At 40.0% G+C, this 23,756-nt stretch overlaps 1 protein-coding gene across 1 annotated transcript in view; it reads left to right on the top strand.

The window, feature by feature from the left end:
• slc7a5 (solute carrier family 7 member 5) overlaps positions 1–23,756 on the top strand; it is a 68,088-nt gene that overhangs the window by 33,264 nt on the left and 11,068 nt on the right. The window contains exons 3-5 of the mRNA XM_034177244.1: positions 274–379; positions 17,477–17,521; positions 17,627–17,750. Coding sequence (XP_034033135.1) covers positions 274–379; positions 17,477–17,521; positions 17,627–17,750 — 275 coding nt within the window. The remainder of the gene's footprint in view (positions 1–273; positions 380–17,476; positions 17,522–17,626; positions 17,751–23,756) is intronic.

The raw sequence follows: 23,756 nt of genomic DNA on the forward strand, positions 1-23,756 counted from the left end.
TAAATAAAATTTAGCCATTGCTAAGGAGATTTCTGGAAGTGTAACCTGTTCCATGTTGGAAAGGAGTCTGTTTGTTGCTAAGTGCCTGTGGCTGTTCTCCAGAGTCTTTCCACAATGCCTGTTGATTATTAACTGTCTGAGTTTCTGTGCAGATTGTGCAGGTCGGTTAATGTCCGTGCAGACTCAAAGCAGTGATGCTTTAATCTGTAGAGGGTTTTGGGGTTTTCTTTGTTCTACACCAGCCCTTTGACATTCTTTCCTCATCTTCACTAGGTAGCACTGACGGTCTTCTGCCAGAGAATTCTTTCAAAGAATCCAAATACGAGTTTGGTAGCATTGGTCTGGCCCTGTACAGCGGATTGTTTGCCTACGGTGGCTGGTAAGTTCAGCCCTCATTTGTCTATTTTACATGGGTCCAATATCAAAATAATACTTTTTGATGTGTGAATTCAAGGAAGGTTCTTCTAAGAAACCGTTTCTTGTTGTTTAATTTAAGAAACATTTTCTGTACATGCAGTTCAGCAGTAGAAGACATTCGCCTAAATTATGAATGTAAAATCATTTTAAGCTCCTATAACTATATTTTTCGAGCAGTTGTGCATCACACGACCCCCAACATTTGCATAATGACAGTTGATAGGTTAAGACTTAAAAGTAACAAATGCCAAGAAAAGTACCTGTTTTGCATTTGGCACAGAAATCGTCACACAACATACTGTTTTTGTGACACACAGTGGGCGTGGTTTCAGTGTTTTAACCACACACGAGTCATCACCAACAGCAGACATATTTGTTTTTATTGTTGGGGTTCCCCCATGAGGTCACTGGGGATTCCCCTCAAGCAGCCATTTCCAGACATAAGACTGCTGTGGCCCACTTTGAGTCTCCACAACCCTTTAATCACAATAATGATGGACACATAAGACTTAAGACATTATTAGATTACATGTTAGCTAAACGTCATCTAAATGAAGAATAGCATGTAAGTTAAATCACATGACCTTATAGTGTGTAGTGAGGAAAATAAGTATTTGAACACCCTGCGATTTTGCAAGTTCTCCCACTTAGAAATCATGGAGGGGTCTGAAATTTTCATCTTAGGTTCATGTCCACTGTGAGAGACATAATCTAAAAAAAAAAAAATCCGGAAATCACAATCTCTGATTTTTTTAAATAATTTATTTGCATGTTACTGCTGCAAATAAGTATTTCAACACCTGTGAAAATCAATGTTAATATTTGGTACAGTAGCCTTTGTTTGCAATTACAGAGGTCAAACGTTTCCTGTAGTTTTTCACCAGGTTTTCACACACTGCAGCAGGGATTTTGGTCCACTCCTCCATACAGATCTTCTCTCGATCAGCCAGGTTACTGGGTTGTCGCTGAGAAACACGGAGTTTGAGCTCCCTCCAAAGATTTTCTGTTGGGTTTAGGTCTGAAGACTGGCTAGGCGACTCCAGAACCTTGATATGCTTCTTACGGAGCCACTCCTTGGTTATCCTGGCTGTGTGCTTCGGGTCATTGTCATGTTGGAAGACCCATCCACGACCCATCTTCAATGCTCTGAGGAAAGGAGGTTGCTCCCCAAAATCTCGCAATACATGGCCCCGGTCATCCTCTCCTTAATACAGTGCAGTCGTCCTGTCCCATGTGCAGAAAAACACCCCCAAAGCATGATGCTTCCACCCCCATGCTACACAGTAGGGACGGTGTTTTTGGGATGGTACTCAGCATTCTTCTTCCTCCAAACACGGCAAGTGGAATTAAGACCATTAAGTTCTATTTTGGTCTCATCTGACCACATAACTTTCTCTCATGACTCCTCTGGATCATCCAAATGGTCATGGGCAAACTTAAGACGGGCGTGTGCTGATTTAAGCAGGGGAACCTTCCGTGCCATGCATGATTTTAATCCAATCCACTTTATTTATATAGCACATTTAAACAACAGAACAGTTTCCAAAGTGCTGCACATAAAAATGATTATACAACTGTACAAAACAATAAACCCACTCAGATACTAATAAATAAATAAACATAAAAACAATAAAACAATAAATAAATAAAACACTAGGCCAAAGACAACAGAGGACCATACAACTCATGCAGAGCTAAAAGCCAGAGAATAAAAGTGGGTCTTCAGATGAGACTTAAAACACTCCATTGTGGGGGCTGTTCGAACGTGGAGAGGCAGAGCGTTCCAGAGTCTGGGCCCAGCCACAGAGAAGGCCCTGTCCCCCCTGGTCTTAAGTCTCGTCCTAGGCACCACAAGCTGGAGCTGGCCCTCAGACCTCAGAGCACGTGTTGGGGAGTAAATTTGGAGGAGGTCTACAATATATTGTGGAGCCAGTCCATTTAAAGCTTTAAAAACAAATAATAAAATTTTAAAATCAATTCTAAAATTAACAGGGAGCCAGTGCAAAGACGCAAGAATGGGTGTAATATGTTCATGTTTTTTGCTCCCAGTTAAGAGGCGTGCAGCAGCGTTCTGGACTAACTGCAATCTGTGAAGTGTATTTTGATTAATTCCAAAAAAAAGTGAATTGCAGTAGTCCAGGCGTGAAGAAATAAAAGCATGCATGACGCGCTCCAAGTCAGAAAAGGATAAAATTTATTTAATTTTGGTTAAAAGACGAAGCTGATAAAAGCTGGATTTAACAACCACCTTGACCTGCCTGTCCAGTTTAAGATCAGAGTCCATAATGATGCCAAGGTTGGTGGCTGTGGGCTTCATGTGTTGACTGAGAGGCCCCAGGTCTAATCGAACTGTGGAACCAACACTGGGCCCAAACACCATCACCTCGGTTTTGTTCTCATTTAAGCTAAGAAAATTTTGAGCCAACCAAGCCTTGATGTCTTCCAGGCACACAAGCAAGGGTGTCAGGGGGCTGCTAGCGTTCTTCTTAATAGGCAAATAAATTTGAGTATCATCTGCATAAAGATGATAAGATATGCCATGTTTTCTAAACACCTGACCTAACGGGAGAAGGTATAGGGTGAAGAGAATAGGCCCAAGAATAGAACCCTGGGGGACTCCACAGTTCAGAGGAACAGAAGACAAGGTGGACTCCCCCAGCCTGACAGTAAATGAACGGCCTGTAAGGTAAGAATGGAACCAGTCCAAGGCTGTCCCCCTGACACCCACACAGTTCTCAAGAAGAGATAAAAGAGTTGCATGGTCAACTGTGTCGAAGGCAGCAGTCAAGTCTAAAAGCACCAAAATGGCGGAATCACCAGAATCAGTGATTAAAAACAGGTCATTAAAAACCTTTAAAAGTGCAGACTCCGTGCCGTGAAATAATTTATAACCTGACTGAAAACTGTCTAAAATGTTGTTCGTTTCTAAAAACTCTTGTAGTTGTACAAGAACAGCTTTTTCCAAAATCTTTGAAATAAAAGGAAGCTTAGATATGGGCCTATAATTAGAGATAACAGAGTTATCAAGACTCGCTTTCTTTAAAAGAGGCTCAACTACAGCCTGCTTACAAAATGCAGGAACTTTTCCTGACATAAGGCTGCTGTTGACCAAAACAACAACATCAGGGCCGATAGTTCCCCAGACCTCTTTAAAGAGTCGTGGGGGGATATAGTCTGAGGGACAAAATGAAGGTTTGAGATTTTAACAATATTTGATAAATCTGAAAATAACACAGGTTCAGACCGGTCTAACACAGCAGAACAGGTGTGAGCCATGATTGAACCGGCCAAAGTGACAGTCATCCCAGCCCTAATACTGGCGACCTTATCACTAAAGAAATTTAAAAAGCGATTACAAACAACTTGAGTTGCTTCCAAAGTGGTGGATTGGCCAGGGTTTAACAAAGATCCAATAGTTTTAAAAAGAACACGAGATTTGTCCCAGTTATCAGAAATTAGATTGGAAAAGTATTTTGCCTTTTCAGACCTGACCATATTTTGGAATTTTCTCCAACTTTTTTTAAGAATTTGATAGGAGACGGTCAGTCCATCTTTCTTCCATTTGCGCTCCGCCTTCCTACACTCACGTCTGGCCTGTCGCACAGTTTCATTCAACCAGGGCTCCTGCCTGGGTTTAGGGCACATAGCTTTGAGTGGAGCAATAGTGTTCATAATGGTATTGCATGCCAAAAGAAAAGTAGATGCAATTTGTTCTGTGTTTTGGCATGTGACAGCTACATTGTTTTTTGAGGCCACAAAAAGGGAGGAGAAATGATCTCCCGCTCCTGGCCTCAGCTGCCGCCGATAGCATGCAGAAACACTGGGTTTATTACTGCTGTCCAAAATAAAATTAAATAACACCTAACGGTGATCAGAGAACACTGCATCCAAAAGCTGAACATTACTGACATCAAAACCATTAGTTAAAAGCAAGTCCAACCTGTGACCAAATATGTGCGTTGCTTCAGTAACATGTTGCATAAAATTAAAGGTATCAATCAATTCTAAAAACTCAGTAGCCAAAGGCTTGGACGGACAGCAAACATGAACATTAAAATCACCCAGAAGTAAGATTCGATCATACTGTGGAATAACAGCTGCAAGCAAGTCAGAGAAATCATTTAAAAAAATCTTTGTTGTGCTTGGGTGGGCGATAGATAAGTGCGCACAACACAGGATTGCGGTGTCCCAGTTCAAAGCAGCATAATTCAAATGATGAAAAACATCCAGGCACAATACTTTTATATGCCAAACTGTCTCTGAAAATAGTAGCAATGCCACCACCCCGACCACTGCTTCTTGGAACATTAATGAATGAGCAGTTCGAAGGAACCAGCTGAGGACTCACCCGCAGAGATCCAAGTCTCAGTCACAAACAATACATCCAAAAAGTGTGTGGAGAAGAAATCCTGCAAAATGAAAGTCTTGTTCATCACGGAACGCGCATTAACTAGCGCACAGTTGATAATCTGTGTATTAGCCTCCGAAGCTACCTGGCTAAGGCCTCAGAGGTTGGCGTGGTTTATGCCTGGAGAGACTTCAGCTTGACGTGGCTTGGTGGTACGTAGCGTCCAGGGCTCCACATCAATCGGAGGAACCACAGGAACCAGCCAGGCGCCAGAAAAGATCAAGGTGCGGCACGACGTGAAACGACGAAAACAGTCCATATATTCAATGGGGATATTGTACAAATCTGCAGAATGTGTCAGCCAAAGCTTCAGCTTGACAAGTGTACCCCCACGCTTCCCTCGACGTCTCTTCTTTCGTTTGACAGGTAAGATGCCGGTAATGTTAACCCATGACGTCTTAGTGTATTATCCACAGTAACCTTGGAAACAGTGGTGCCAGCTCTCTTCAGGTCATTGACCAGCTCCTCCTGTGCAGTTCTGGGCTGATTCCTCACCTTTTTTAGGATCATTGATATGCCACGAGGTGGGATCTTGCATGGAGCCCCAGTCCGAGGGAGATTGACACTCATGTTTAGCTTCTTCCATTTTCTAATAATTGCTCCAACAGTTGATCTTTTTTCACCAAGCTGCTTGGCAGTTGCCCCGTAGCCCTTTCCAGCCTTGTCTACAATTTTGTCTCTGGTGTCTTTGGACAGCTCTTTGGTCTTAGCCATGTTAGTAGTTGGAGTCTTACTGATTGTGTGGGGTGGACAGGTGTCTTTATGCAGCTAACAACCTCAAATAGGTGTTTTTAATTTGGAATAATAAGTGGAGTGCTGGCTGGCTGCCAGCACGGCACGGTGAGCGTGAAGGAGAAAGATTTTGGATGGGTTTGTGAAAAGTAACAAGGCAGCTGTGATTTTTGTCTAACAGCAAATCCGTTGAGAGGTACACTCGAGTATTTCCACAGGGCTCTACCCCTGTGGATTTGGATTACGCTGTGGCACTGCCGGTTTGTACACAACATCGCCACTTTTGGGCTAACGCTGATGCCTGTTAGCCCAAACATTGTGGACAGGAAGTACAAATAAACTGGACATAAAGGTAGAAGTGAAACCATGCCAGCTGTTAAAGATATGGAGGAAATCAAACGATCGTTGAACTTTATGTCTGGCGAGTTAACACAGTTAACGACACAACAGCAGAGTCTGCTCAAGCTTCTGGATGAAGTAACCACACTGAAAGCTATGAGAAGAGAAAGGGACCAACGAATATATATGCTGGAACAACGTGTTGATGAATTGGAGCAGTATACGAGGCGAGACGACCTACTGATCTCTGGGCTCGAAACGAGACACCACTCCTACGCCAGGGCGGCAGCTAACGCAGAGACAACAGAAGATGCGCCGAGGGAAGAACTGCAGTCGCTGGAGCAACAGGTGGTGGATTTCCTAAATAGTAAATGTATAAACATCTGCAAGGAAGCAATATCTGTTTGCCATACATTGCCACGAAAAACTGAGAAATCAAGGCCTGCTGTTGTCATTCGTTTTATTAGCAGGAAACAGAGGAATAATGTTTTAATGCAAGCAAGAAATCTGAAAGGAACAAATGTGTTTATAAACGAACACCTTACAAAAAAAAAAGGAGCTCTCACAAGGGAGGCAAGGCTGCTACGAAAGCAGAAGAAAATCATTGGGACTTGGACACGAAATGGGAATGTGTACATGAAGGATCTGGACGAATCTATTAAGCTGATACATGACATAAAAGAACTCGAGAGGTTTAAATTTGGTCAATAAATGCCTTGAGTGAGGAAAAGACTGCTTCTGGAATGGACTGGGACAATTGATTAGCGAATAACAGGCTGGAAAGTCACTCCTATGGACACATACATGAATAATACATATAGATGATGACACAATTTATGATTTAGAGAAATATGATGAATCCATTTTGCTGTGTAAGGTCAAAAATGAGTGTGAATATTATACAGCTCAAAAATATAATGCTGAAATGGGTAAAAATGAGGACAAAGCACTGTCCGTCATTCATTTCAATAGTCGAAGTTTAAAATGCAATTTAGCAAAAATAACTGAGTATCTGAATCAGTTAAAAAGAAATTTTGAAGTTAATGCAGTTACAGAAACTTGTGTTATGTGTCGGACGCGGTCGGAGCACTGACCCAGCGTTTGAAAGGACCCAGCATAAAATAAGCAGAGCACGGTTCAAAAGGTAACAGAATTTAATAAACATAACAGTGAGTGAAGTGCTAAACAACTAAAAAGTCCGCGGTCTGGTGAGGTGGAAACACGGCGCGCTCTCAACAGCGCAAACGGTCCGGAGCCACAGCAGTTTGGACCCAGGGACCCCGCCGACACCCCCCAGGTGGCCGCGACAAACCAAGTCTGTGAAGAAAGAAAACATGGAGGTGAGTCCAACTCCACACAGAGAGACACAACTCAAAGGTGCACGCAATCAGCAAACACTTCCTGGCTTAAATCTATACATCAGCTTCTTACCCTGCAGGCACGGAACAACTCAGTTCAAATCTCCACTGCAGCAGAAGCTGATTAGACAATTAGCATAACGTGACAGCTCGATACAACAAGGTGTGAGGGACACCAAATCCACTGTCATTACTTCATAAAAGTCACCAAAACCAAATTACCTCAGGAAGTGTGCTGAAGAGCGTGAGACCTCACCCAATCCTCCTTCACAGACTGTGGCGTCAAACCTGGAGCGGTCTCTGCGTCCGTGATGGTGAGATTGTTCTCCTGACGTCGATCTCACACGTCTGCTCACAAGGTCGAGTCTCTGGCCATCACACACTGTGCATTCAAGGTTTAAATGCAGCAATCTCTGATCAAGACAGAATACACCACAGCTGTGAGTCCTGATGACCTGCATGTGAAAACAAGCCTCAGGTGTTCAGGGTGAGGTCCTAATGCTCAGCCACTCAGTCCTGAATGCATACCACCTGGTGGGAGAAACAGAAAACAAAAACCAAGCCAGCCAAACACCCCAGCCCACAACAACTTGGTTGAAACATAATGATATTAATACTGTTCAGATAGAAGGGTACAATATGTTTTATTTAAATAGAATAAACAAAAAAGGAGGAGGTGTTGCCCTCTACATAGATAAAAATATAAAATGCAAAGTTATCGAAGAGAAAACATTTACAGTGAATTGTTTGATGGAAATTCTTACTGTAGAAATTTGTAATGAAAGGGATAAGAATACTATAGTAAGTTGTGTTTATAGAACGCCTGGATCTTGTATGAATATATTTACAAATAAGATACTAGAGATGTTTGACCAAATTAACAACAAATCAGTGTTTCTATGTGGAGATTTCAACATAGATTTCAGAAACTCAACTGCATCTAATGAATTTCCAAATATATGAAAAGTGTTGGTTTAAATCCCTTGATAATATATTTACAAATACGTTAAGTAATTTAAAATGCGGTATTTTCATGACAGATGTGAGTGATCATCTTCCAGTATTTGCAATTTTTAAAAATACCTTTTGCACTATTGCCCAGGATAAAGGTATAATATTTGTAAGAGATAGATCAACCAAGGCAGTGGAAGCATTTAGAGAAGCTCTTAGAATTCAGAATTCGGATTTGGTGTATACTGACAATGTTGATACATCTTACAACATATTTCTGAACATACTTGTCAGCCTCTATGACAAACACTGTAAAAAAGTAAAAATAAGTGCTCAAGCAAAGGAAAAAAGTATCAATAATCCATGGATGACAAATGGGTTGAAAAATGCCTGTAAGAAAAAGAACTTCCTCTATAGAATGTTTCTTAAACTAAGAACAAAAGATGCTGAAGCTAGGTATAAAACATATAAAAACAAACTATTAGGAATTATAAGAAGACAAAAGAGGGATTATTACAGCAAATTGTTAGATCAAAATAAAGAAAGCACAAAAGCTACATGGGGTGTAATAAACACAGTCATGCAAAAAGGCAAGACAACACAGAATATTCCAAATCATTTTATTAAAGATAAAGTTGAAATTAGTAGCAAATTAGAAATAGCAAATTAATTCAATAATTATTTTAAAAACATTGACCCTACCTCGGCCCAACAAATTCCAAATGACAACATTGATCTAGATACTATAAAAGACAATGTCAACAGTATTTTTCTTGAAAAAATAGAAATGAAATATTAAACATTGTCCAGCAGTATGCAAATAAAAAATCTAATGACTATGCAAATATGAACATGTTGGTAATTAAGAAAATTATAGATGTAATAATTGAACCTTTCAATGGGTGGTGGGTATATGGGTGATTCTTTAACTACGGGCACTGTTGGCCTTGTAAATGTAATTTCCACCACACCATTGCCTTACAATATAAAGTGCCTTGGGGCAACTGTTTGTTGTGATTTGGCGCTATATACATGTGCTCTGATGTCACTGATTATCTCCATAGAAACTACCCAAACAATCTTTCATACAAACTGTTTAAAGGGACATTACAGTGTTGTGGTGGAAATTACGGCAATAGTGTGGGACAACTACATTTTGTTAAAAAAATCACACTCAACAGTTGTATGACATTGAATACCCCAATTATGTTTTGATTATTTTACTGATATTTTATTCAGAGATATTTTAAAACATTAGAAAAAAACGTTTTTTTACCATTCATTTTTATCATTGAAGATCAAAAGTCTGGGTGTGGGACAAGCACAAAACGGCAATATTTGCATATAATGATGCTGAAAAAAGGTGAAAAAGTCATCATAGACTACTAGAACAAATTTCTTAAAACAATTTCATTGTAAAGATAACTATAAAAGTGTGAAATTTCCCCTTTTTTCTGTTTTTCATACAATATGATCAAAGGACATAATAAGTGCCCGTAGTCTAAGAATCACCCATATATGCAATTTATCAATTAGTAAAGGGGTATTTCCACACTGCATGAAAATAGCTATAATAATTCCACTTTATAAAAAAGGAAATAAACATGAATTCACAAATTATAGACCTATATCGCTTCTACCACAGTTATCAAAGATTTTAGAGAAATTATTTGTAGTAAGACTTACTCAATTTATCAGTAAATATAATGTTTTAATGAACAGTCAACATGGATTTCGCCCAAATTATTCAACTGCTACAGCAATCATGGAATTAACGGAAGAAATTGCAAATACCTTTGAGAAAAAACAGTATTTAGTAAGTATATTTGTCGACCTTCAAAAAGCTTTTGACGCACTGAACCATAAAATATTATTGAAAAAAACTATACAAGTATGGTATTCGAGGTGTGGCACACTTTAAAAGATAGACAATAGTATGTTGAAATAAATAACATTAAATCAAAATACTGTAATATAGTTTGTGGAGTGCCCCAAGGGTCGGTCCTTGGACCCATACTTTACCTAATTTATGTAAATGATATTTGTGCAGTGTCTCCATTATTAAAGATAATATTATTTGCAGATGACACAACTATATTTTTTTCCGGTGAAAATATTAAAGATGTTTTTGGAATTGTAGTGAAAATTTAAAAAAATATTAACATGGTTTAATTCAAGTCGTTTGTCTGTAAATATAGACAAGACAAAAGTTATGATTTTTTGCAGTAGATAAAAAGATATAGATGTGTCATTATTTACTGAAGGATTACAGATCGAAAGAGCACATTAAGTAAAGTTTTTGGGTGTTACTTTAGATGAGCATTTGACCTGGAAATCACATATTTACTATGTGAAAATTAAGGTAGCACAAATAATAGCTGTATTACATAGGGTTAAACACTTTCTAAATCAAATCAAATCAATTTTATTTATATAGCGCCAAATCACAACAAACAGTTGCCCCAAGGCGCTTTATATTGTAAGGCAAGGCCATAAAAAGGCAATTTGAAAACTGAAAGGATAGATAAAGCTGGGTATCATCTGCGTAACAGTGAAAATTTAAGCAGTGCCGTCTAATAATACTGCCTAAGGGAAACATGTATAAAGTGAATAAAATTGGTCCTAGCACAGAACCTTGTGAAACTCCATAATTAACCTTAGTCTGTGAAGAAGATTCCCCATTTACATGAACAAATTGTAATCTATTAGATAAATATGATTCAAACCACCGCAGCGCAGTGCCTTTAATACCTATGGCATGCTCTAATCTCTGTAATAAAATTTTATGGTCAACAGTATCAAAAGCAGCACTGAGGTCTAACAGAACAAGCACAGAGATGAGTCCACTGTCTGAGGCCATAAGAAGATCATTTGTAACCTTCACTAATGCTGTTTCTGTACTATGATATACATTGTTTGCTTGCTTGCCTCTACTGGTGGTTGGCTCTCACTGCGGTATTGTATCACTTCCTGTTCCGGAGCACAGCGGTGTTTTTCTGTATCTGTTAGCTGTTTAATCTGCGCAGTTAGATTGATCTAGTTATCTAGATTACGATTTGTTTCCCAGTGTAATCTTTACGTGCCTTAACTAAAGCACTCCTTCTGCTGAATCACCTCTAAATTATTTACACATTATTCACTTTGCGTGTTTTTAGGAATCCGCTAGCTTAGCGTAGCTACTAGCTCTTAGCCGATTTAGCATGGCGGCTTCTCCTGTCTCTCCCGCACTTTTCTGCTCTGGGTGTGAAGTGTTTAGTTATTCCTCGGCCTCCTTTAGCAGTAACGGTACTTGTAATAAGTGTAGCTTATTCGTAGCTTTGGAGGCCAGGGTGGGCGAATTGGAGACTCGGCTCCGCACCGTGGAAAATTCTACAGCTAGCCAGGCCCCTGTAGTCGGTGCGGACCAAGGTAGCTTAGCCGCCGTTAGTTACCCCCTGGCAGATCCCGAGCAGCCAGGAAAGCAGGCTGACTGGGTGACTGTGAGGAGGAAGCGTAGCCCTAAACAGAAGCCCCGTGTACACCGCCAACCCGTTCACATCTCTAACCGTTTTCTCCACTCGACGACACACCCGCCGAGGATCAAACTCTGGTTATTGGCGACTCTGTTTTGCGAAATGTGAAGTTAGCGACACCAGCAACCATAGTCAATTGTCTTCCGGGGGCCAGAGCAGGCGACATTGAAGGAAATTTGAAACTGCTGGCTAAGGCTAAGCGTAAATTTGGTAAGATTGTAATTCACGTCGGCAGTAATGACACCCGGTTACGCCAATCGGAGGTCACTAAAATTAACATTAAATCGGTGTGTAACTTTGCAAAAACAATGTCAGACTCTGTAGTTTTCTCTGGGCCCCTCCCCAATCAGACCAGGAGTGACATGTTTAGCCGCATGTTCTCCTTGAATTGCTGGCTGTCTGAGTGGTGTCCAAAAAATGAGGTGGGCTTCATAGATAATTGGCAAAGCTTCTGGGGAAAACCTGGTCTTGTTAGGAGAGACGGCATCCATCCCACTTTGGATGGAGCAGCTCTCATTTCTAGAAATCTGGCCAATTTTCTTAAATCCTCCAAACCGTGACTATCCAGGGTTGGGACCAGGAAGCAGAGTTGTAGTCTTACACACCTCTCTGCAGCTTCTCTCCCCCTGCCATCCCCTCATTACCCCATCCCCGTAGAGACGGTGCCTGCTCCCAGACTACCAATAACCAGCAAAAATAATATAGCACCTTCAACTGCACCACAGACTAAAACAGTTAAATGTGGTCTATTAAACATTAGGTCTCTCTCTTCTAAGTCCCTGTTGGTAAATGATATAATAATTGATCAACATATTGATTTATTCTGCCTTACAGAAACCTGGTTACAGCAGGATGAATATGTTAGTTTAAATGAGTCAACACCCCCGAGTCACACTAACTGACAGAATGCTCGTAGCACGGGCCAGGGCGGAGGATTAGCAGCAATCTTCCATTCCAGCTTATTAATTAATCAAAAACCCAGACAGAGCTTTAATTCATTTGAAAGCTTGACTCTTAGTCTTGTCCATCCAAATTGGAAGTCCCAAAAACCAGTTTTATTTGTTATTATCTATCGTCCACCTGGTCGTTACTGTGAGTTTCTCTGTGAATGTTCAGACCTTTTGTCTGACTTAGTGCTTAGCTCAGATAAGATAATTATAGTGGGCGATTTTAACATCCACACAGATGCTGAGAATGACAGCCTCAACACTGCATTTAATCTATTATTAGACTCTATTGGCTTTGCTCAAAAAGTAAATGAGTCCACCCACCACTTTAATCATATCTTAGATCTTGTTCTGACTTATGGTATGGAAATAGAAGACTTAACAGTATTCCCTGAAAACTCCCTTCTGTCTGATCATTTCTTAATAACATTTACATTTACTCTGATGGACTACCCAGCAGTGGGGAATAAGTTTCATTACACTAGAAGTCTTTCAGAAAGCGCTGTAACTAGGTTTAAGGATATGATTCCTTCTTTATGTTCTCTAATGCCATATACCAACACAGTGCAGAGTAGCTACCTAAACTCTGTCAGTGAGATAGAGTATCTCGTCAATAGTTTTACATCCTCATTGAAGACAACTTTGGATGCTGTAGCTCCTCTAAAAAAGAGAGCTTTAAATCAGAAGTGCCTGACTCCGTGGTATAACTCACAAACTCGTAGCTTAAAGCAGATAACCCGTAAGTTTGAGAGGAAATGGCGTCTCACTAATTTAGAAGATCTTCACTTAGCCTGGAAAAAGAGTCTGTTGCTCTATAAAAAAGCCCTCCGTAAAGCTAGGACATCTTTCTACTCATCACTAATTGAAGAAAATAAGAACAACCCCAGGTTTCTTTTCAGCACTGTAGCCCAGGCTGACAAAGAGTCAGAGCTCTATTGAGCTGAGTATTCCATTAACTTTAACTAGTAATGACTTCATGACTTTCTTTGCTAACAAAATTTTAACTATTAGAGAAAAAATTACTCATAACCATCCCAAAGACGTATCGTTATCTTTATCGTATTATGCCTGTATTTGGTTAGACACTTTCTCTCCGATTGTTCTGTCTGAGTTATTTTCATTAGTTACTTCATCCAAACCATCAACATGTTTATTAGACCCCATTCCTACCAGGCTGCTCAAGGAAGCCCTACCATTATTTAATGCTTCGATCTTAAATATGATCAATCTATCTTTGTTAGTTGGCTATGTACCACAGGCTTTTAAGGTGGCAGTAATTAAACCATTACTTAAAAAGCCATCACTTGACCCAGCTATCTTAGCTAATTATAGGCCAATCTCCAACCTTCCTTTTCTCTCAAAAATTCTTGAAAGGGTAGTTGTAAAACAGCTAACTGATCATCTGCAGAGGAATGGTCTATTTGAAGAGTTTCAGTCAGGTTTTAGAATTCATCATAGTACAGAAACAGCATTAGTGAAGGTTACAAATGATCTTCTTATGGCCTCGGACAGTGGACTCATCTCTGTGCTTGTTCTGTTAGACCTCAGTGCTGCTTTTGATACTGTTGACCATAAAATTTTATTACAGAGATTAGAGCATGCCATAGGTATTAAAGGCACTGCGCTGCGGTGGTTTGAATCATATTTGTCTAATAGATTACAATTTGTTCATGTAAATGGGGAATCTTCTTCACAGACTAAAGTTAATTATGGAGTTCCACAAGGTTCTGTGCTAGGACCAATTTTATTCACTTTATACATGCTTCCCTTAGGCAGTATTATTAGACGGTATTGCTTAAATTTTCATTGTTACGCAGATGATACCCAGCTTTATCTATCCATGAAGCCAGAGGACACACACCAATTAGCTAAACTGCAGGATTGTCTTACAGACATAAAGACATGGATGACCTCTAATTTCCTGCTTTTAAACTCAGATAAAACTGAAGTTATTGTACTTGGCCCCACAAATCTTAGAAACATGGTGTCTAACCAGATCCTTACTGTGGATGGCATTACCCTGACCTCTAGTAATACTGTGAGAAATCTTGGAGTCATTTTTGATCAGGATATGTCATTCAAAGCGCATATTAAACAAATATGTAGGACTGCTTTTTTGCATTTACGCAATATCTCTAAAATCAGAAAGGTCTTGTCTCAGAGTGATGCTGAAAAACTAATTCATGCATTTATTTCCTCTAGGCTGGACTATTGTAATTCATTATTATCAGGTTGTCCTAAAAGTTCCCTAAAAAGCCTTCAGTTAATTCAAAATGCTGCAGCTAGAGTACTGACGGGGACTAGAAGGAGAGAGCATATCTCACCCATATTGGCCTCTCTTCATTGGCTTCCTGTTAATACTAGAATAGAATTTAAAATTCTTCTTCTTACTTATAAGGTTTTGAATAATCAGGTCCCATCTTATCTTAGGGACCTCGTAGTACCATATCACCCCAATAGAGCGCTTCGCTCTCAGACTGCAGGCTTACTTGTAGTTCCTAGGGTTTGTAAGAGTAGAATGGGAGGCAGAGCCTTCAGCTTTCAGGCTCCTCTCCTGTGGAACCAGCTCCCAATTCAGATCAGGGAGACAGACACCCTCTCTACTTTTAAGATTAGGCTTAAAACTTTCCTTTTTGCTAAAGCTTATAGTTAGGGCTGGATCAGGTGACCCTGAACCATCCCTTAGTTATGCTGCTATAGACGTAGACTGCTGGGGGGTTCCCATGATGCATTGTTTCTTTCTCTTTTTGCTCTGTATGCACCACTCTGCATTTAATCATTAGTGATCGATCTCTGCTCCCCTCCACAGCATGTCTTTTTCCTGGTTCTCTCCCTCAGCCCCAACCAGTCCCAGCAGAAGACTGCCCCTCCCTGAGCCTGGTTCTGCTGGAGGTTTCTTCCTGTTAAAAGGGAGTTTTTCCTTCCCACTGTAGCCAAGTGCTTGCTCACAGGGGGTCATTTTGACCGTTGGGGTTTTACATAATTATTGTATGGCCTTGCCTTACAATATAAAGCGCCTTGGGGCAACTGTTTGTTGTGATTTGGCGCTATATAAAAAAATTGATTGAATTGATTGATTGATTGATGAATTCTAAACCCTGACTGAAACTCTTCAAATAGACCATTCCTCTGCAGATTATCAGTTAGCTGTTTTACAACTACCCTTTCAAGAATTTTTGAGAGAAAAGGAAGGTTGGAGATCGGCCTATAATTAGCTAAGATAGCTGGGTCAAGTGATGGCTTTTTAAGTAATGGTTTAATTACTGCCACCTTAAAAGCCTGTGGTACATAGCCAACTAATAAAGATAGATTGATCATATTTAAGATCGAAGCATTAATTAATGGTAGGGCTTCCTTGAGCAGCCTGGTAGGAATGGGGTCTAATAGACATGTTGATGGTTTGGATGAAGTAACTAATGAAAATAACTCAGACAGAACAATCGGAGAGAAAGAGTCTAACCAAATACCGGCATCACTGAAAGCAGCCAAAGATAACGATACGTCTTTGGGATGGTTATGAGTAATTTTTTCTCTAATAGTTAAAATTTTATTAGCAAAGAAAGTCATGAAGTCATTACTAGTTAAAGTTAAAGGAATACTCGGCTCAATAGAGGCATGTCCAAACTTGTCTTCTAACACTCCGAAACGGAGGTGTTCCTTTGTCTCGCTTCGAATCGTTCGTGACGCACGAAGCCTCCGCGCAGCTTTCCATGACAAAATCTCTTGTTAAAAGTGAAATCTGCTGGAAAATGGCTGATGTCCAACTCTTGTGATAACCAGAGAAAGCGCACACGACGGTCTCGTATCCACAGAGCCATCAGCTTAGAAATGATCCAGTGGTTTGTGCCGCGACGTCGTAGCTCGGAGCGCGGCGCACCGACCGTCCTTAAAGGGGTCCTTAAAGCTGTAGTTAAAGTCCTTATTCTCTGTGAAGCCCGTAAAATTTTCATCGAAAGCCAGATAAATTTTTCGAATGGTTTCCAGGTGCCAGTCTCTAACAGCTTCTGAAAAAATTCTGATGGAAAAAAAGTCCTTTTCATTCCGCCATTTCCAGACAATGAAAATCCGACGAGGGGGCGGGACCACTCCTTCCACAAGGCGTGCTCACAGGCGAATGACGTCACCGACAGGCGTGGAAAAACTCACGCATGCGCACGAGGGTTCAAGCATGTCTGACGTAAAAACATATGAATGAAATCCATGTAGTTTTTGAAAAAAATAAAAAGGAACGTTACTTTATGGACAGACCTCGTATATATATATATATATATATATATATATATATATATATATATATATATATATATATATAAAATAAGCAACAGGTTCATCTTGTCCCACAGAAGTCTGTAATTCAAACGTTCTTGAAATGGAGCAATATCTCCACCTGGTGGACATTTACCATTAATGCAAGTTCTACTGAACTTGCATTAATGCATTTAACTTGTGTGTGTGTGTGTGTGTGTGTGTGTGTGTGTGTGTGTGTGTATGGAGTAATTTTAAACTTTATCACAAAATTGAAAATCAGAGACATTTAAATACATTTTCAATTATTTACAAATACAAAAGAAGAAGAAGAAACCAGTATTAGATCTCTTAAAAAAGAATTTTCTGCCATTACTGGTTAATTTAGGCAGTCAAGACAAGTGTTCATGCATTTTACTTATTTGAATTTATTGATAAATATGCAATAATTAGTAACTTTTCTTTATTTTAAAAAAGTTTGCACACTGACTATAAATAATTTGTGATTTTTATAATCAGTTTTATGCCATGCTGTCGATGATGTCATTTGTTTTTATTTACTTCCAGGAATTACTTAAACCTAGTTACCGAGGAGATGATCGAGCCGTACAAGTGAGTGCCAATTTTAGTGGAAGTCTGCACGTGTGTCAACAGTCGGAATGTGGGGGTGGAGCCTTTCTTTCAGAATGTTACAGTCTTTCTGCTTGTTTTCTGCAGAAATCTTCCTCGTGCCATCATTATCTCTCTGCCCATAGTGACGTCGGTGTACGTTCTGACCAACCTGGCATATTTTACCACGCTCTCGCCTGAAGATATAATCCACTCCAAGGCCGTGGCTGTGGTGAGTGCTCGGTGTATTACGGAGCAGGCGTCGATCACTTTACCTTTAACATCTTATAGGTGTTAATTTGCAGCACATAAACATCTTATTTCTGATCTTTATTTTTATTTGAGACTCAAGACGGCTTTGCCGTTGGACTCACAGATATGTTATGGGTGAGTGGGTGAGTCCATCTCAACCAGTCTGCCTAAGCAATAACTCAAAATCAATAAACGCGCTCGTCTTGTAATTCACCAGATTTAAAGAGCACACAATGAGGATGAAGTGATGAGATGGACATTAACGTTGATGCACCAGATCAATCGAAAAACCATCTTTGGGTATGTGAAATAGCAAAGAGTTTACTGCCACCTGCTGGACGATTCAGTAATGTGCAACCATATCAAATTTTAAATTTCCCATTTAAAAGCTCCTTTCTTTTTGTCTCTGACACAGAAAATGTAGTCTTTTTCGCCTTTCAGTCAAGAACTCTGAGCAATATTTTAAATGAAGTCATTTTATTTTATGGCGCCTTTGGTCTCCCACCGAGCTGTGATTGGTCAGAATATCACATGACTCAGGGTGTCACTGTTGAAGTCTGGTACAAAAGGTGCAACTTTTCTTTGGTTTCATTTAAGTTCATTTTGTCACCTGTTTTTTAATTTAGTCTTAGTTGTATGCCAGATGTTCTTTTTAGTTTTACTCTTATTTAGTCATTCACCTAGTGTTTTTAGTCATGTTTTCTAGTTTTAGTAAAAAGAGAACTGAATGTATTTTAGTCTTGTTTCAGTCGAGACGTTTTAATATTTTTGTTAAAAACACATTAGATTATTCCTGATTACATTTCAGTCAATATAGTGTTTCACACATCTGAAGTAGTGAATGTTATGGTGGAGGTGATGGTCTAGTGGTTAAGCAGTGGGCTTGAGACCAAATAATCCTCGGTTCAAACCCCCTTCTGGCTAGAAAATCACAATGGCAAGGCCCTTACTCCCCACGTTGCTCCTGGTGTGTAGTGAGCACATTGCATGGTAGCACCCTGACATCGGTTATGAATGGGTGTATGTGAGGCATTACTGTAAAGTTCTTTGAGCTTCCGATATAGATGGAAAAGCACTATATCCATTCCATGTTATCATTACCTGACAAAATACACTTGCTGAATTATTGAAGGTTTGTGGTGTTTTTCTCCAATATTTTAAATCTGCAAAGCTTCCCTTCAGATATAATTAGACATTCGGTTTTCTTGTAAATCCACAGATCTTTTGAAATGAAACATTTGTTGACTCTAGTTATTATTCTATTTGCACATTCAGAATTGTCTGGAAATATGTTAAAGCAAAGCAGAATAAAATAAAATAAATAATTCAAGACTTGTAATGTTTTTACTCAAGGCTAAAATATGCTCATCGGGTATTCAATCAATCAATCAATCAATTTTTTTTTATATAGCGCCAAATCACAACAAACAGTTGCCCCAAGGCGCTTTATATTGTAAGGCAAGGCCATACAATTATGTATTGTGAAGTCTTTGCATCTTTCTGTCTGTCTGTCTGTCTGTGCTCAGCATAAGTTCAGTCCTGTTACTTCCAGAGTCTTAAAATTCACAGGAGACATTCCTGGGACACAGACCTTGGACAAGTTAAAGGGTGGCTAACCTTGACATATTTTAAGAGGTCCAAAGGTCATATTCTGTTTCCTATTTTTATGCTCATATGGCTGAGGGTATTTTAGCATTGCCTCATATTTAGCTATTGTAAGATCCACAACTTGAGCCCATTTAATTTAAATATGATGCACACTTTATATTTCATTATTTTTTATATTTCATGTCATTTGTTTTATATTAGTCTTAAATAAAGTTAAAAACAAGTTGATCTTGGATGGATGTAGCGTTTGTTGCTTTGTTCAAAAATCTGCAGCAGCAGAGAGCTGATCAGACACTTTAACACCGAGCGAAAGAGTGTAAATGTAAGTACCCACTGTACCATGTCAATGTAAGGTAAGACTGTTCTCACGGCCACCTCGGTCTCATCTCAGAATGGAAAGTAACTCTGTCTTGACCTTGTCTCTGACTAGACAGTAATTAAAAATTAGAATTGCAGTCTGCTTTTAGAAAATATCATTCCACAGAGACGGCTGTCGCTAAAGTGGTGAATGATCTTCTGCTTACAATGGATTCAGACACCACTACAGTTCTGTTGCAGTTAGATCTCAGTGCTGCATTTGACATTGTGGATCATCATATTCTACTTGATAGGCTAGAAAATCATTTTGTATCAAGACTGGAAAACGGGTGTGACAGGATGCAAATGCTGGACTCGAACTCAAGGCTTGGTAGGCAAAAACAGTTTACTTGGGCAAAAAGCAGGGTCTGGTACACGGGCAGGCAATCCAACAAAGCGAATAAGAGCAAATACATCAGGCAGGTGCATGGTCTAAAATACAAGCAAGAGGTCAAAGCACACGGGAAGCAAGCAGGTCGAGAACAAGACAAAGAAGGCTGGAGAGAAGGCATAGAGCACATCAATCTGGCGAGGTAACAGAACAAAAAGAGAATCTTAAATACACCCAAGTGATGAAGTGTAGATTGGGAGCAAGTGTGCGTGGAACTCACCAGAATGCGGGTGTGGCCAGGGAGAGGGAAACACCCACCACCAAGAGACAGGAGATACAACCAAGAGAGACAGGGACAGAAAAACCCAAGCAAGGAAAAACCCAGACAAGAGAATAAGACAACAGCGAGGCAAACATAGCAAAAGCATGAAAACACAACCAGGCAGAACCTCACATCCTGACATTTTGGAATTACTGGGAGTGCCCTTGCATGGCTGACATCATACTTGACCAGTCGTTCTCACTGTGTTTTGTACAGTAACACTACCTCTAACCTTAGTGACATGAAATTTGGGGTTCCACAGGGGTCTGTCTTAGGCCCCCTGCTTTTCTCCCTTTATATAGCACCTCTTGAGAACATATCGCGGTGTTTTGGGATTACCTTTCACTGCTATGCAGATGATACTCAGTTATATATGCCGATAACTGCTGGTAATCTTGTTCACATAAAATCCTTAGAAGATTGCCTTGCAGCAGTGAGAAGTTGGATGTCTAGAAACTTCCTACTTTTAAACTCTGATAAGACTGAAATGATGGTTATTGGTCCAGTGAGACATCGGCATCAATTTGACCAGTTAACACTCAGCATAGGCTCATGTGTCATACATCACACTGACAAAGTGAGGAACCTTGGGGTAATTTTTGATCCTTTGTTGTCCTTTGGCCTCCATATCAGAAATATTACTAGGACTGCTTTCTTCCACCTGCGAAATATAGCGAAGATTCATCCCATCCTGTCTATGGCTGATGCTGAGACCCTGATCCATGCGTTCATCTCTTCTAGATTGGACTACTGCAATGTTCTATTTTCTGGTTTACCGCAGTCTAGCATTAGGGCTCTCCAATTGATTCAAAATGCTGCAGCCAGACTTTTCAAATCAAATCAATTTTATTTATATAGCACCAAAACACAACAAACAGTTGCCCCAAGGCGCTTTATATTGTAAGGCAAGGCCATACAATAATTACGTAAAAACCCCAACGGTCAAAACGACCCCCTGTGAGCAAGCACTTGGCGACAGTGGGAAGGAAAAACTCCCTTTTAACAGGAAGAAACCTCCAGCAGAACCAGGCTCAGGGAGGGGCAGTCTTCTGCTGGGACTGGTTGGGGCTGAGGGAGAGAACCAGGAAAAAGACATGCTGTGGAGGGGAGCAGAGATCAATCACTAATGATTAAATGCAGAGTGGTGCATACAGAGCAAAAAGAGAAAGAAACACTCAGTGCATCATGGGAACCCCCCAGCAGTCTAAGTCTATAGCAGCATAACTAAGGGATGGTTCAGGGTCACCTGATCCAGACCTAACTATAAGCTTTAGCAAAAAGGAAAGTTTTAAGTTTTAACTTTTAACTTTTGACACGAAGCAGAAAGTTCGACCACATTACACCCATTTTTGCGTCTCTTCACTGGCTTCCTGTCCCAGTGAGATCAGATTTTAAGGTTCTGCTACTAACCTATAAAATTATTCATGGACTGGCACCTCCCTACCTAGCTGACCTAATTTAACCTTATGTACCGGCCTGGGCTTTACATTCTCAGGGTGCAGGACTACTTTGTGTCCCTGGGGTGAATAAGAAGTCTGCGGGTCACAGAGCTTTCTCTTATCGTGCCCCCGTTCTGTGGAATGACCTCCCTGCGTCAATAAAACAGTCAGATTCTGTGGAGACTTTCAAGTCCAGACTTAAGACGCACTTCTTTTCCCTTTCATATGGCTAGCATACTGGTACAGTTTTGTTTGACACTTTTTACTCTTTTAATTCATGTTATTAGTAATTGGAGTGGGCCGCGGCCTCAACTTCACCTAAATTCTGGGTCTTTTAGTGAAGCTTAGGGTAGCAGCCGGCGATCACCTTAGTATTTCTTCTGTTTTTCTTGTTGATTAATGCTGGCAAATTATACCGTATTTCTTGTCTTTCTGATGTCTGATTCTGTTTTTTCTCTGTTTAAGGTGCAGCTCCATCCAGAGGTGGGAGTTGTATTCGTGTTGGCGACCCTCCTGTCCTGTGCACCAACAGCAATTCTTGTATGTTCGTCCGTGAATTGTTCTGTGAATTGTTTCTGTAATTTATGTCTGTAGCATGGCCCAAGCAGAGGGTCACCCCTTTGAGTCTGGTCTGCTTGAGGTTTCTTCCTCAGAGGGAGTTTTTCCTTACCACTGTTGCTCTGGGGGTTGGTAAGGTTAGACCTTACCTGTGTGAAGCGCCTTGAGGCAACTCTGTTGTGATTTGGCGCTATATAAAGGTAAATAAATTGAAAATTGAAATAGCTGGTGGTATATTTGATAGGAGATCCCATAATGCAGTGCCCTCTTCAATCTTAGTCCCACTGAGCACCAAGAATAAGTGAACAGTCTGCTGTCATTAAATCTGGTTTCACCTGTCACAAAAATATCCTTTGTAGCACATATTTCATGATGAACCATAGTATAGAATGTAAGTTCTGCACGTTCAGATATAGGTTTTTGTTTAGGTCTTGGACTCTTCCAGAGACTTGGTCTCAACCACTCAGAAAGCCAAAAGTCTTGGTCTTAACTCACATTCGACCCTTTAATGTCTTGGTCTTGATGTGTACCTGATACAGGTGGTCTTGTGTCCATCCCTGCTCCCCAGAAGGGTAAATAGTTTCATGTCAGTAAATCCAAACGACTTTCTTAAAGCCACTTTCTCTATATTTGGTCAAAATAACTTTTTTTTTCCTTTTTTGTTCAATGGACTTCAGGTTCTCTTGACACTATTTTGAAAGTACTATGCCAGTATTTCCTTCTTCCACAACTGAAAAATCCTTCCTGGCATGTGACAACTCTACATTAGTGGACGCCCCCTACTGGCATAAAGTCATATAATAACTTCACTTCTTCACAAGATGCATTTTCACCTTTTTTTTCTTTCATTTTTTCCTTCAAAAAAGGAATAGTTTGCATCATCTGTCAGCGGGTAAAACATGTATTGAACACGTCACCATTTTTCTCAGTAAATATCTTTCTAAATGTGCTACCAACATGAAATTTTCACCAGATGTCTGTAACATCCAAAGTAATCCACACATGCAAAGAAACCAAGACAAATAAGTACAGAAATTAAGTTATGTGTAATAAAATGGGATGACAGTGGAAAAAGTATTGAACACCCTTCCTGAAATGTATTTAATACTTTGTACAAAAGCCTTTGTTTTAATGAAGCTTCAAGACGCCTCCTGTGTGGACAAACTAGTCACATGCATTGATCAGGTGTGATTTTGGTCCGTTCTTTCACACACACAGTCTTCAAATCTTGAAAGTTCCATGAAGCTCTTCTGTGAACTCTGACCTTTAGTTCTTTCCAGTTGCATTCCAGTCAGCTGATTGGCTGGACCTAGTAGCTTTATTTTCATCCTCTGAAACCAGTTGAGTTTCCTTGTCTGTGTGTTTGGGATC

The sequence above is a fragment of the Thalassophryne amazonica genome, chromosome 8 (assembly GCF_902500255.1).
Source record: "Thalassophryne amazonica chromosome 8, fThaAma1.1, whole genome shotgun sequence".
NCBI classification, from domain to species: Eukaryota; Metazoa; Chordata; class Actinopteri; order Batrachoidiformes; family Batrachoididae; genus Thalassophryne; species Thalassophryne amazonica.